General features: G+C 43.6%; 1 protein-coding gene across 2 annotated transcripts in view; it reads right to left on the bottom strand.

The window, feature by feature from the left end:
* LOC119178225 (coronin-7) overlaps positions 1–12,964 on the bottom strand; it is a 231,415-nt gene that overhangs the window by 160,360 nt on the left and 58,091 nt on the right. For both annotated transcript variants that reach the window (XM_075882279.1, XM_037429422.2), the window contains exon 9: positions 5,077–5,159. In XM_075882279.1, coding sequence (XP_075738394.1) covers positions 5,077–5,159 — 83 coding nt within the window. The remainder of the gene's footprint in view (positions 1–5,076; positions 5,160–12,964) is intronic.

Here is a 12,964-nt window from a genome sequence, read left to right as displayed (position 1 = left end):
TTACTTTTAGTGTCCCTTTAAAAAAAGCGAAAGCGGCAAAACTGGCCTAAAATTCACTGGCTTTGCCACCAACGTGGCCGGAAAACTGCGCCCCAAAGTCGACACAGAAAAAAAATCAGCCCTAGAGCATACACACTTGAGAAGCAAAGTGAGAACGAAAATGACAGAGCAGCCAGAAAAGCTTGTACCCGTGCATTGAAAACGTTGACATTTTTTCTGCCCCTCATAGTATACATGCCGACGTCGCCTTCGCCACTTTGAGAATTCATTTTATTTTGCTCGTTTCCTGAGCATTAAAGTTCTTACCGAGTTCTAGTCATGCATGCAAAGATCTGGAAAGTAACAGTTCGTACTTTTTCCTACGTTCATTCGGGAGATAAACGACAGCAGCTTTATCACAGATTCAGCCAGCTGTGCAAAAGCGAGACACGTTGGGGCATGCCGATTCGCTCCTACTGTGCCTTTTTCTACTTCCGTTGTTCTCGGCGACTGTAATCAAAATCAGGCTCTCAGTGAATGTGTCCTTGTCGAGGCAGTGAGCTTTGTCGTGTACATAGGTAATTTCCGATTGCACTGAAGCGAGCCATTGCCGATGCCTTTCCCGCCATGCTAAATTGGCAACCGTTTATTTACATCACATGGCTTGAGCTGGTGCAGTCTAAGCCGTGAAGAGTGAAGGCGATCCGCTATCGCTTGGCGTAAAAATTGGACCAATTTTTTCGCGCCAGCCTCGTGACGTGGTTTTCCAGCCACTTAGGCTGGAAAGCGACATAAATTCCAGTGAGTTTTACCACATTTGCTCCTTTCGAGGCCAAGTGTGAACAAGACTCCCTCACACAGTCAAGCTGCGTTGCGCCGCTCGCTTGCAGCGACCAATTGCTCATTTGTATCATCCACGGTGTGGGGAAACCATTCCTGTAACACCGAATCACGATGAAATGTATATAACGTAGTCCGTTTGAAACAATGTTAAAAAATCAGATCATCACGAAGTTCGGATAAAGCGTAATCGTATCATCGAGATTTTACTGTACTAGAAAAAGCTGGGTGTACGAGAAACAAATTCAACATGCTAAAATCGATGCTCCGAAGCATCGACCACCGGTGATCGATTTGAATAGGCGCGGTAAAAAAAGAGTTAATGTACGCAAAGGAGCCATTTCAATGCTGTCAAAGGAAAGTCATTACTGCAACTCCAGTGCTTAAGGGTAATGCGGCGTCATGCATTAGCTTGCTATGAAATACTGGTATAGACTGTCAAACTCTTTGATCCTTGGGTGGAATTCAAGTATAAACTTGTTAGCAATTCCTCATACCAACAACGCCGACTAATGAATTTAATCTCGATCTGGTAACAGCTTGAATTTAATAATTGCCACTCGAATCGCTCAGGGTATAGAAACTGGTGCAGTCGCCCGTAATGCTATCTTTGCGTATGTAGCACAAGCAAGGGTGCACAACTCTGCCCTCGCACTAACAGCACCCACACCCATGGGGACAACACCTAAAGCGCACTACATGACAGTTTACTGTTCACTGAAATTGGAAACTTGAGCCCGCACCATTCTGAATGTCCTTTACCCACACTACAAGAGCAATCAGCAGGAGTCAGCAAAAGATGATGGCAGGCAGCAGCTCCAACAATGTAGTGTTGCATTGGTCGTGACGGAAAGGAACACCATTGAATTTTTCCCTAGTTCAACTAGTGGCCAGGAAAAAAAGTTGTGCTCAAAAGTGCAAGAGTAATGGCAAGCACAATTGTCAGCTGTAGATACTAGTACTGAGCAAGAAATTGGCAATAACCATACTATCTTGCCCCTATTTCAAGTCTACTCCCTAAAGGCTGATGAAACAAAACAAAATGTTGCTTCAAATGCGGGATGGCCAGACAAAGAAAGAGATAGGCTACAACTGACGGCAGAGAGTTTGACTTACTCAGCTTTCCACTGTGCGTGTGTATGCCTTTGCAATGTGATCTCTTCAAAACATCACTCCTGTGAAACACTACATCTGTCACCGCAAGTCACCAGTTGTACCGACCTATTTGTGTGCAGTGGGTTGCCTACTCACAGCACCAGACTGCTCCGGGGCAATTGCATGCCCACGTTTTATGTGTGGACATCTGTTTAGACAGTGCACAAGCCTAGTGCATATCATGTCAGGGAGCGCAGCATGCTTACCTTCACACTTCTGCACACAAACGCTGGTGTGGCACATTTGGATTGTAGCACATTGTGCAGTAAAAGGGTACTGTGCGACATGCACTGCTTGAGGGGGAACACGAAAGCTATCAGTTATTTATGGCGATAAATTGTTCAAATTTGACATCCACGTGTGATTTCTTTTTATGCTCAAGATTCGAGCTCCATAGTTCATGATGTTCAAGCTTCACAGCAGGACAAGACAACCAACTTGAACTAGACGAATGCATACCAAATCAGCTAGCTTTCCATGCTGCTTAGTCACATATCAGTTGTAGTTTCGACTATAGCACTTGTATCCACTCGAATCGACATCCCCAAATTCAACCTAACATGAAGATTTTTCCAAAACATATTCACAAGTGTTTATCTTATGCAATAAAGTTTTCAGTTTCTTATACAGTCGAATCTCAATAATTCGAACTCAAAGGGGCCAGAAAATTTGTTCAAATTAAAAGAAGTTCAAATTAACGAAAGCTAAGTAAACGGAGGGCTCCCCATACAGTGGCACATGTGCATTGAGCTAACACACAAGGGGGAAGTTTCAGAAGACTTACATTTAATCACAAATCACAGCAAATCAGTCATTAATTGAAGTAATCAGTTATGCGCATCTGCACATGTTTGCCTTGCAACGAGTCAATTCTGCCCGCAGCTTGCAAAGTAAGTCAACTGCGGCTTCAGCATTCTTCTGGCAAGACAAGCTGCGCGCGGCAATGTCCAGCGCCGACACTTTCTAAAGACGACAACAACAATGACTGCATCTCCGCTACTACCTTCTGCGCCAAAGCTGCAGCGTGGCCAGCACGTGATGAGAAAGGAGGAGCGTCGCTACGCAGAGAGAAGCAATCGGCATTTGAGAGAGAACCAACACTCCACGGCAGCTTTTTTTTCTTTCTCTCTCTTCGCTCGCATCATTAAAAGAAGAAGGGTTACGTGGAAGGGACGGGAAAGGGCGAAGCGTGGCACCGGCGCGCGAGAGAGAGCCACATTCCCTCTTTTTTTCCCTCTTTCTCTTTGCGCAGGGCATTGGAGGAGAAGGGTCTCTACATGGCAGGGACGAAAAAGGAAGAAGCGTGGCACAGGCGCGTAACAGGTCGGCATTTGAAAGAGAGAAAACATTCCACCGTAGCCTTTTTTTTCCTTTTCCTTTTCATCGCGTGCAGCGTTGAGGTGTCGGAGGTGCCGCAGCGAGATTGGGCGGGGTGCTGAGAGCATTTACGGAGCGCGGTATGTTCGAATTAACTGTCGCAAGTGCTTGCGCATTCGAATTACTGGGTGTTTTCGCCCACTGGAATACACATAGCTTTGACAAGACCTCATCGCGAGTTCGAATTAACCGGAAGTTCGGATTAAGCATCTTTGAATTAATGAGACTCCACTAACTATATAACTTCATTACAACGGACCTCCATAGTAAAAACGATTATGGTCGGTTGTAAAAAAGGAATATGTGCTGTGACAACAGACTTCTATAAAAACACTGAGTAGGTATACCATAATCACAGAGAATTTCAAGTCATAAATTTATTCTCAATTGGAGCATAAAAAATTGTTTTTAAAGATCACATTTTCAATCTCTGTAGCCCCGCCTTTTTTTTTCACTCCGATTCCAAAATATCTTCAATGAAATTTATACAGAAGTGCTGTAAAAAAAACTTTTGCATCTACCAAAGTGGTGAAAATTATTGCGGAGTCAAAAAAAGAATGCCTTTATTAAATTTATAGCTCCTAAACAACACAACCTAAAAAAACTGTGCTACTTTGCAACGTTCTTGCACTCGTTCTCTGTTCACGAGTCGCAATTTAGTTAAGGCAGCTGCAAGTTCTGTCATCAGATTATGATAGCGCCTATAGCGCACAGCACTTGTCCTGAACATCGCACACAGACGTCTTGGACACACAGCGCTGTCTCGTCTGACACGCTGTTAGAGAAGCTGCATATCAGCACTTGAGACCTAATGATGAATACCACCAGATTCAGACTTGCCAAAGTAAAACTCAGCCGGACTCACTCGAACTAAGACTCACCAGAATTTTTCTCAAGCTGACTCACTCAGACCCAGACTCACCTAACTCGGCACGAGTCACTCAGACTAAGACATTGTCATGAGTGAGTTTGCCAACATATGCCGCAAAGGCATGCCACAGAGCAAACAACCACTTCAAGCGCCCTTAATAGACATTAATAAGGAGCGTAGAATTTTGGGAAGCTTCGTTGTATGCAACTCAGCTTTATTTCAGGTTCTGTAGTTCAACAGGCTTGAGAGACACACTAGGCGAGAGGAACCCTAAGAACACTGTGTAAAGTGTTTGTCTCTTGCATTTCTAGGGTGTACATTTCTACACAAGCTTTTATTTTTGTTTTGCAACATAATATTTCACAAATAACATCAGAATGACGCTAGATGAAAGTGATGCTTGTTTATCTGATAGACAATGACTAACAATCATGTTCGTTTGAGTGAACAAAGATTTTTCTGCACATGAACAAGCTAACATAATTTCCCAGAATACAAAGATGTAGTAGTAGTAGTAGTAGTAGTAGTAGTAGTAGTAGTAGATGCACATTACACAGGCCTCTACCATTTGCCTTCCTCAAAACGCGACTGCCACAGCAGATATCAAACCTGCTACCATCAGGTAAGCTGGGGGAAAAAAAAGAAACAGTTTCTGAAAGGACACACTAAAATGTGGGCACACTAAACATCAGTATGGTCTCGATATTTTTTTCCTAATATTCATCCTTCTAGGGCCATTAAACAATGAGATGAACAGATCCCGAGTCACAGCAAAGCAGTAACAAATGAAAAAAGGATGCGACAATCTAACTGCTCATAGATATTATGAGCTAATATAAAGAGGTGCTACTGACCCCATGGCACTGTCACCGGACCAACTGGTGCAGGGAATGTCAAACCTCCGGACATCTCGAAGGCACACCTCACGCTCCCTTGCCTACAACCAAAAGAACACAATGCCAAAAAAGATGTAGAGCAATTCAGTCACCGAAAATGGCAGTTAATAAACATGCAATGCTCTCACAAAAAATGGTAGTTTAATCTAATCAGAGTTTAATCTACGCTAATCGTAAAATTGGCATAGATTCAAATGCAAACAATCCTGAAAATAATATAGAATTCCATTTCTAGGTCTGCCTACACTGTTAAATGTGGCCTATTTCAGACAGCAATTCTAATCCATTTTGTCCTATCAGCATTTTCATTTATTTTAACAATTCAAAGGCAAGGCTTCTTTCCAAAATCCCAAGCATCAAAGTAATTGTTCTCTCACTGAGGCAATCACATATTCAAACTCGCCTCTCTTATATGAAATTTAACCCTTACAGATGCCACTTACGCATAACTATCACAAATGCATCATTTAGACAGTGTTATTTCAAACTACTTGACAGTCACTGGCAAAAAAGAATAATGACAAAATTCATATACTTCATAGCAAGGGTCTCTCACTTGCGGCCTGCCTTTGTCTTGATGTACAGTGGCACTAAATATGACTTGCAACACTGGAGCATGTGGCTGCGCACCTTTGAACTAGAGAGGCCACACACTCCCCTGTTGCAAGTGAGTATGCCTGTACATGTGCTACGTAGGCATAACTAGTCTGAAGCATTGTTTTCGTGAAGCACCTCATATGGTCACCATGTGTTGAAGCATAAGCATGAAACAAAAACTTTTCCAAATCTGCATCACTCCTTTAAATGACCGCTCAGTAGTTAGAGGCATGAATGCCAAGCATGGCATTCTCTCGCTGCCAAGGCCTTTAGGTCAAGCATTCCCGATTTCCCAAATATTCAGAAGAAGCCTTATAAAAAAAGACTGGTACAAAATGAACTGGTACCAAGCCGGAGTCTGATCAATCCAAGTATAAAGGGGAGGGATGCTCTCCTTCAAGGAAGCCTTGAAGAAGAAAAATTGGCTTTAGCGACAACCTGAGTTCACGAACTTTTCACATTATTATACTATCAAAGAGTGATTAATGGGTGCGAGCCATCAGGTAAATCACATGGTTGGGCAATAACTATGGCTTCCCGTGAAAATGTATACACCAGATGACAGACGTGAGCCGTCTGGTTAGGTGGAGGGAGTGCTGGCAGATCTTTTCACCTCCTTGGGGCCCTAGGGGGGGGGGGGGGGCAATGAGTGAACAGCAGAAGCTTCCTCCTCCCCAAAAATCGCCACTCCTTACATCACAGAGGTTCTAAAGGAAGTGGAGCTCAGAATCTATGCCTTTGGTGACAGATAGGCTATAAACCGCACCAAAGCGCGTCGGGTCAAGATGTGGCTCCAAAGCCAGTATGACGGGAAAACAAATATGCGAGGGGGATTTGGAGGTTCCCTGCATCTGCGTAGATATGATGGCTACATTTTCAAAGTCAGTTCTACTTAAACTTCTGAAATTTGACTTGCCAGTTGCAGAAGTCTCACAGGGTGATGTAAGTGAAAACATCGACCTTATAAACGGTGCCAATCCTTATTGGGAGTTAGTAACGGGAGCCACCAAGTGTATAACACCCAAGCTGATCGCAGTTGAGACTGTATTTGGATGGACAGTCCAGAGCCAGGTTGGCACAAGAATGTCATCAGGAGTCGGTCCCTCTGCTGCTGGCATAATGCGAGTCGCAGTGAGCGAGCAAACCAACAAATCAATATCGACTCAGTTGAGGTATTCTGGGAGCTCGAACACATTGGCATCAAGGAACACGAACCAGCTTGTCATCAAGACACAATCAAACTTCGCTTGAAAGAAACCGTCAAATTCAACCATGGCCGGCACACAGTGTCTTTTCCCTGGAGACCTATGGTTGATGAGCTCGAAGACGAGTGCGCTGCGAAGCGTCCAAACAATGCGCTTTTTGAGGAGAGATACCATGATCGTGGAATATAACACCTGCACCCGAGAATATGTCAGAAAGAGCTATGCAGAGCCAGTCGACAAGCATTGTAGCCCTTCGGGAAGTCCAGTGTATTACATGCCACATCAAGCAGTCGTGCGACAAAAAAGCCAGACAACCAAATGAGGGTGGTGTTCAATGCATTATTAAGAAGGCAAACTGGTTTTTGGGACCAAAAAGTGACAAAAATATTCTTTTTTTTTTAAATTGACACATTTGGTTTTTGCAAGTATTTTTTTTACCTCTCTGTCAACTTCGACACACCAGAAAGTGGTAATTTTTTTAATGTCATTCCAACTGTCCAGATTCTTGGTGCTGTTAACATGCAAAATCTGCAAAAAAATGGGGAACAGACTTCAAGCCTTCTTTATAATTTGCCGGGACCTATGTTAGAAGTTTTGCAATGAATTTATGAGCACCTTTATGAAGATTGCAAAACATGCGCACCACGATTGTTGTTTTTTGAAGAAGTTGTGTGTTCTCAGTTTTTTTTTCCATTTTTCTCAAAAAAAGTAAATTTACGACTGTTCAATATTGACGCCTCAATATCTCTGTAGCTAGGGCAGGTACAATAATAGTGCTTGTTGCAATGGAAACATGTATGTGTGTAGAATGCAAGTATGTGAGCAGAATTTAGAACACAAGCCTTTTTAATTAATTACTCATCAAAATTTTAACAATTCCAACTGCTTTGGAAAATGGATAGTTCATTTTGCTGTAAAATAACAAAGAAAGACCCAAAAACAAAAAAACTCTTGCATACTTTCAATCTATAGTCATTAGTCTATATTGGCATAATTTATATATCACTCTTAATTAAGCACTTTTTTCTATGGCAGCCTTAAACAATAGGGGGTGAACTGAAGTTATCTCAGGAAGAAGATGAGAGACAGGAAAACTAATTAAATATTTGAAATCAGCAGAAAAAAACGGCAGCATATCCACGGAGTGAATGATGGGGAGTGGGGCGAAGCATTCGTCCGCCCATTCGTTCTTGCTTCAGTCCGTTCCTACGTACGTCTGTGTAACCGTCCATGCGTCCATCCACCCGTCCGTGCGTGCGTCTGTTCGTGCGTCCGTCCCTGCGTTCGTCCATGCATCCGCGCCTGCGTCCGTTCATGCGTCCATCCATGCATCTGTCTGTTTGTCCGTTCGTCTATCTATTCAGCACTCCAAGTACCACCATCTCGCATCTTTTCATCATATTCTCCATATAGAAGCACCGCCATCCAGCGGACATTTCAAGGACTAAACGGGAGGTGGCACATGCACACTTTCTTACGGCTTGCGCTTCGGGTTTACTTCCCACCTTTAACCACCTCGAGTTCATGGTGTATATACTAGTTCACTGTATTCATGGCTATGCGGCCCTACGCTCGCTAAACCTTTCTAAAACCAAGGAGGTTACACCCAGCGAGTATAACATAGCAACCCTTTCTTGTCAGATCGTGCTCAACGTACATGCCAATAGCTGCTAATGGGGATCGCAGCGTGCGCGTTACCTAAAGGCCGAATGCTCCTGTCTCTCATTCCCCCTTAGCAGCCATTAACATGTCCATTGAGCACTATCTTTTATTGTTCAACAACGCACAGAAGAAATCTCTCACCGGAACCACCTTGGAGGTCAAAATCGTAAGGACCGCTATTTCGGCTATGTGCCACTGGTGATTACGTACTACGAGGGACGCACAAGCCACGCCATAAAGAGCTTCGCCCCTAAAACTGCATGATCCTGTGCAGTTTGATCAAGATCACTGATGAAATAAACAAAAAATGTCTTGGCCAGTCGTTCTCCTTAAGTACCAAGGACCGCCTATCACTGAACGATGTTTTGGAAAGTGGTCCAAAACTTAATCCAGAGCTGACCGATTTGCTAATCAACTTCCGCACTCATACAACATCGGCCTGATTGCGAATATTGAAAAGGCTTATTTTCAAATATCTGTCCGAAGGTGACCGGAACGCTGTGCGGTTTCTTTGGTATGTAAATACACCGAATAAAGGTGAAGAACTTCCAGCAGCGGCAACTTACCCGATGACGCACATGCTGTTCGGTGTCACATCAAGTACGTTTCTATTAACCACAACATTACAACACCATCTTGAAAGCCTCACGGAGCAGTATGCTGAAACTGCGGGCATCCTGTGCAAGCACCTCTATGTTGACGACCTTGTGACTGGTGTCGACAGCCTTGAGCAGGGTAAAAGGTTATGTCAGGAATCAAGCGATATATTATCACAAGCAGGAATGAGACTCCGCAAGTGGATGCCTAACGACTACGATTTAATCAACTTCACAGAAGACGAAAACTTGGCAAAACGGAATGCAAATGCTGGACTTCATGCAGCCACCAAGGTATTGGGAGTGGGTTGAAATGCTCATACAGATAACCTTGAGTACAATCTGACCTCACTTCCCGAGTGAGGTCAGACTTTCCTCACTACAAGAGCTGACAGCAAGAGATTCATGTTGCAAGTCTCAGCCAGAATTTTCTACTCCTTTGGGTTCATTGCTCTCAAACGCTCAACGTAAAAATAATGTTCCAATGGTTGTGGGAGTTGGGTGTTGGTTCGGATGATCTCTTGCCAGAAATAATGCCGGCAGAGTAGGACAAATGGTGTGAAAAGCTTCACTGCATCAAGTCAGGGTCCATTCCGAAAATCATCGCAAGAGATTTCCGAGATTAACAGACAGAGAAAGTGTCGCCCATTTTCTGCGATGCCAGCCTGAAGGCATACAGTGCTGTCACATGTTGCATGCAAGTCTCCTCTGGGAATAATCACTATAAGCCTAAATATGGCCAAAGCAAAAGTAGCTCCTTTGAAGCACCTCTGATTATCCCGACTAGAGCTGATGGGGACACTCATCCACGCTTGACTGTGTAACCATGTTGCAAAGACCTTCGACCTCCGGAATGCTGCTACTATTCTTTGGACTGATTCCACAGTAGCCACGCACTGTATCAAAAGAAACACTGCCAGATGAAAGCCCTTCTTAGCAAACCGAGTATCAGAGCTGCAAAATCTGAATGGTCCCCAAGGATTGGAGACACTGCCCAGGAGTAGACAATGCTGCAGACCTAATCACTCACGGCATGATCTCATCAGCCTTGTTGGAGAGCGAACTGTGGTGGAAAAGCCCCATTGGCTTCACAAAGACAACACCCATTGTCCAACGACTGATGAGCCGAGCCCAGGGGCAGAAAAATGTCATTTGTAAGAGCAAAAAGTGACCGTGATACTTATTGGTCACGAGATCGAGTGAAGTCGCCGCCTGGTGGAAGCTGGCTGAAGCAAGCAAATGTGGATTGCTCCGTGCATTGTCTGCTAGCCACGTCGTGTTAATATGCGCGCGTACGCCACGCAAGTTCCCAAAGGGTGGTTTGTCCGGTTATGTCAGCACAAGTGTACTGCTTGTAAGTATGCCTGAAATGACATGTGAAAGCATTTGGTCTTCCTCTCATGAGAAAAATCGAGAATGGAAGTGATCTAGCTTATTGATATTTGACAATTATCTGGTTGAAGGTAAAGAACCTGGAGGCACAGCACCGACCGAAGTGAAAGTTTAAAAAGAAAAAACACCGAACAAAGACGTTTCGGCTCCCATACAGAAGCCTTGTTCACAGTGAAAAAAAAAAAATTCTGCACAAGCGATTCGTTATAATTTCAAAACGCAACGTAATAGAAGACTACTTCTGTCTTCACTACGCAAATTCAGCCTAAAAATCTGCTGCATCAGTGCAGCCAGTAAAGTACAATGTGATGTATGTCATGTTTCTGAAAATAAAAAAGCAGTCCTCAGATTTTACGACTGTCTATATTTTAAGTGTTTAATCTTGAATAAAGAAGTCCGTTAAAAAATTTTTTTTAAAAAGTGAGACATGTTCATCAAGCTGAATAAGCAGAGCAGTGGCAGCAGCAATACAAAAGGGGGTGATCTCACAATTCTCATAAAAATAACCATTTTAAAAAACAAAACTAACTATCACTCCATAGGGAGGGTAGCGCTCCATAATCTGCTTGGCTATCATCTCCCATACACCATTCGTTAGGTTAGTTTTACTATAGTAATCAAAGAGATTTCCCACAAGCAAGAATATTCTTCTATGAGAGAAAAGAAAAAAAGGTCCTTCATTTTTCATTTTCGCCATCACGGTGCCCGCAAGTCCAGAGCGTAATATGGAATGGCCGCCGCCGCTGTGTTCTGCAGGTAAGAGCGCTACAATATGGCTAGACACCCACCTGAAATTCCACTACATCCCCCGCTGCACGGGGATAGTTTGTGTGGTCAGAGAAACGATCCCCGCCTTCTCCAAGGATACGTGAGGAGGTCACGTCAACGCACTAACCCATGATGTCGTTGTCCCATGATGTGCCATCCTCGCTTTTCCTCCGGGATTTCTCCCTCGTGTGAATACCGCTTTAGCAGCCGTATTTGGACAAACTGTGATGGTTGAATTTACGTGCTGTGTTGGGATGATAAAACAGCAGTCTAGAGCAAAAGTACTCCAATATTTCACATGTTTTCAAAGGATATCAAACTCGACAGTCAACAAAGTCCCACAGAACGGCCAGTACTGCGTTCTTCCAACACGTAGTTCAAAGTCTTCGTGAGTTCAGTGTGTATGACATAACGCATGACAGCTCTAAGCAAAGCATAATTGGGTCATAAGAAGCTTTCTGCTTGACTGATGGACTGGCCAGCTACAACAAAACTTTATGCAACGCGTGCTTGATTCCTTGCCGAGGAGACTTTGGTCAGCGGCGGCAAATTGTATACGTATTTTCAGGGCAACATAAAAATCACTTAAACGAACCTCTCACCAAAAGCGATGGCGACTGTAAAGAGTATTACCTGTGATACACATGATGACTATAAGTGCGTGCTGTATGTGTACACAGCTCTGCCTGGTGCAGTGCACAAGGCCGCCAGAATGACCCCATTCCTTTCGAAATGTGGTATCATGAATGTGATAGAAAGTGGCAACAGTGGTAGCAAAGCTTAGCTTCTTATACGAGCGTGAATGCACTGCAGTTCGATGCAGTAGGCCTAGTGATGATATCGGCACCACCGTCATTCCACTGAAGACTTCGCCAGTAGCAGCAGAGTGGACTATTCATTCGCCATAATGTGTGTATCACCCTATAGCCTTGTACTGACTGGTCCATCCCTTGTGCAGTAGGAATATTTTGCTGTTCACAAGATTTCTGTGACTGTAAACCTTATTATATGGCATGCGGCTAGTCACCGTCCCATAGACGCGCTTTTATAGCCTGCTTCACGGGGACCATTTCATAATCATTCACGTTTAATGCGTCACTGTGATCGAACACCTCCATTGAGAACACAGTGTACATGAAAAATGTAGCTTGAACGAAAACGATGTACAAAAAGATTTTTTTTCAACCCATCATTTTGTTTTTTCCCTTTCAGATGGCAGAGTTTGGGAAAGTTAACTTGTATTGCTTGTGGGATGACAATCACTAAAGATGATTTTTGGTAATATCATAACAGGAACTGAATTCTCATTTTTTTTTCTAGCTAATATGAATTGAGCAACACGATGAAAGAGAATCAACGTGCTCAGATGACCTGACAACATGAAAGCAACGTCGGCTGCTTTTTTTTTTTTTTCATAACACATGGATATGCAGTGTAACCTGTAATACAGTAACATGAATTGGAGGTTTGGACTCTGATTTCACTTTGTTAAATTGTATTATGCACTGAGGATTCGTGCCAAACACCAAAGTACTTGAAGCATGCAGCAAGCAGCTGCCTCAGAAGCACTCCGAGTAATAGAACTATAATAGCGGCAGTGCCAGTTATCTGGTGACGGGCGCTGCC

This window comes from Rhipicephalus microplus, chromosome 2 (genome assembly GCF_043290135.1).
Source record: "Rhipicephalus microplus isolate Deutch F79 chromosome 2, USDA_Rmic, whole genome shotgun sequence".
NCBI classification, from domain to species: Eukaryota; Metazoa; Arthropoda; class Arachnida; order Ixodida; family Ixodidae; genus Rhipicephalus; species Rhipicephalus microplus.
Note: the sequence above shows the minus strand (reverse complement) of the source record. Positions and strands in the feature narration are given on the sequence as shown.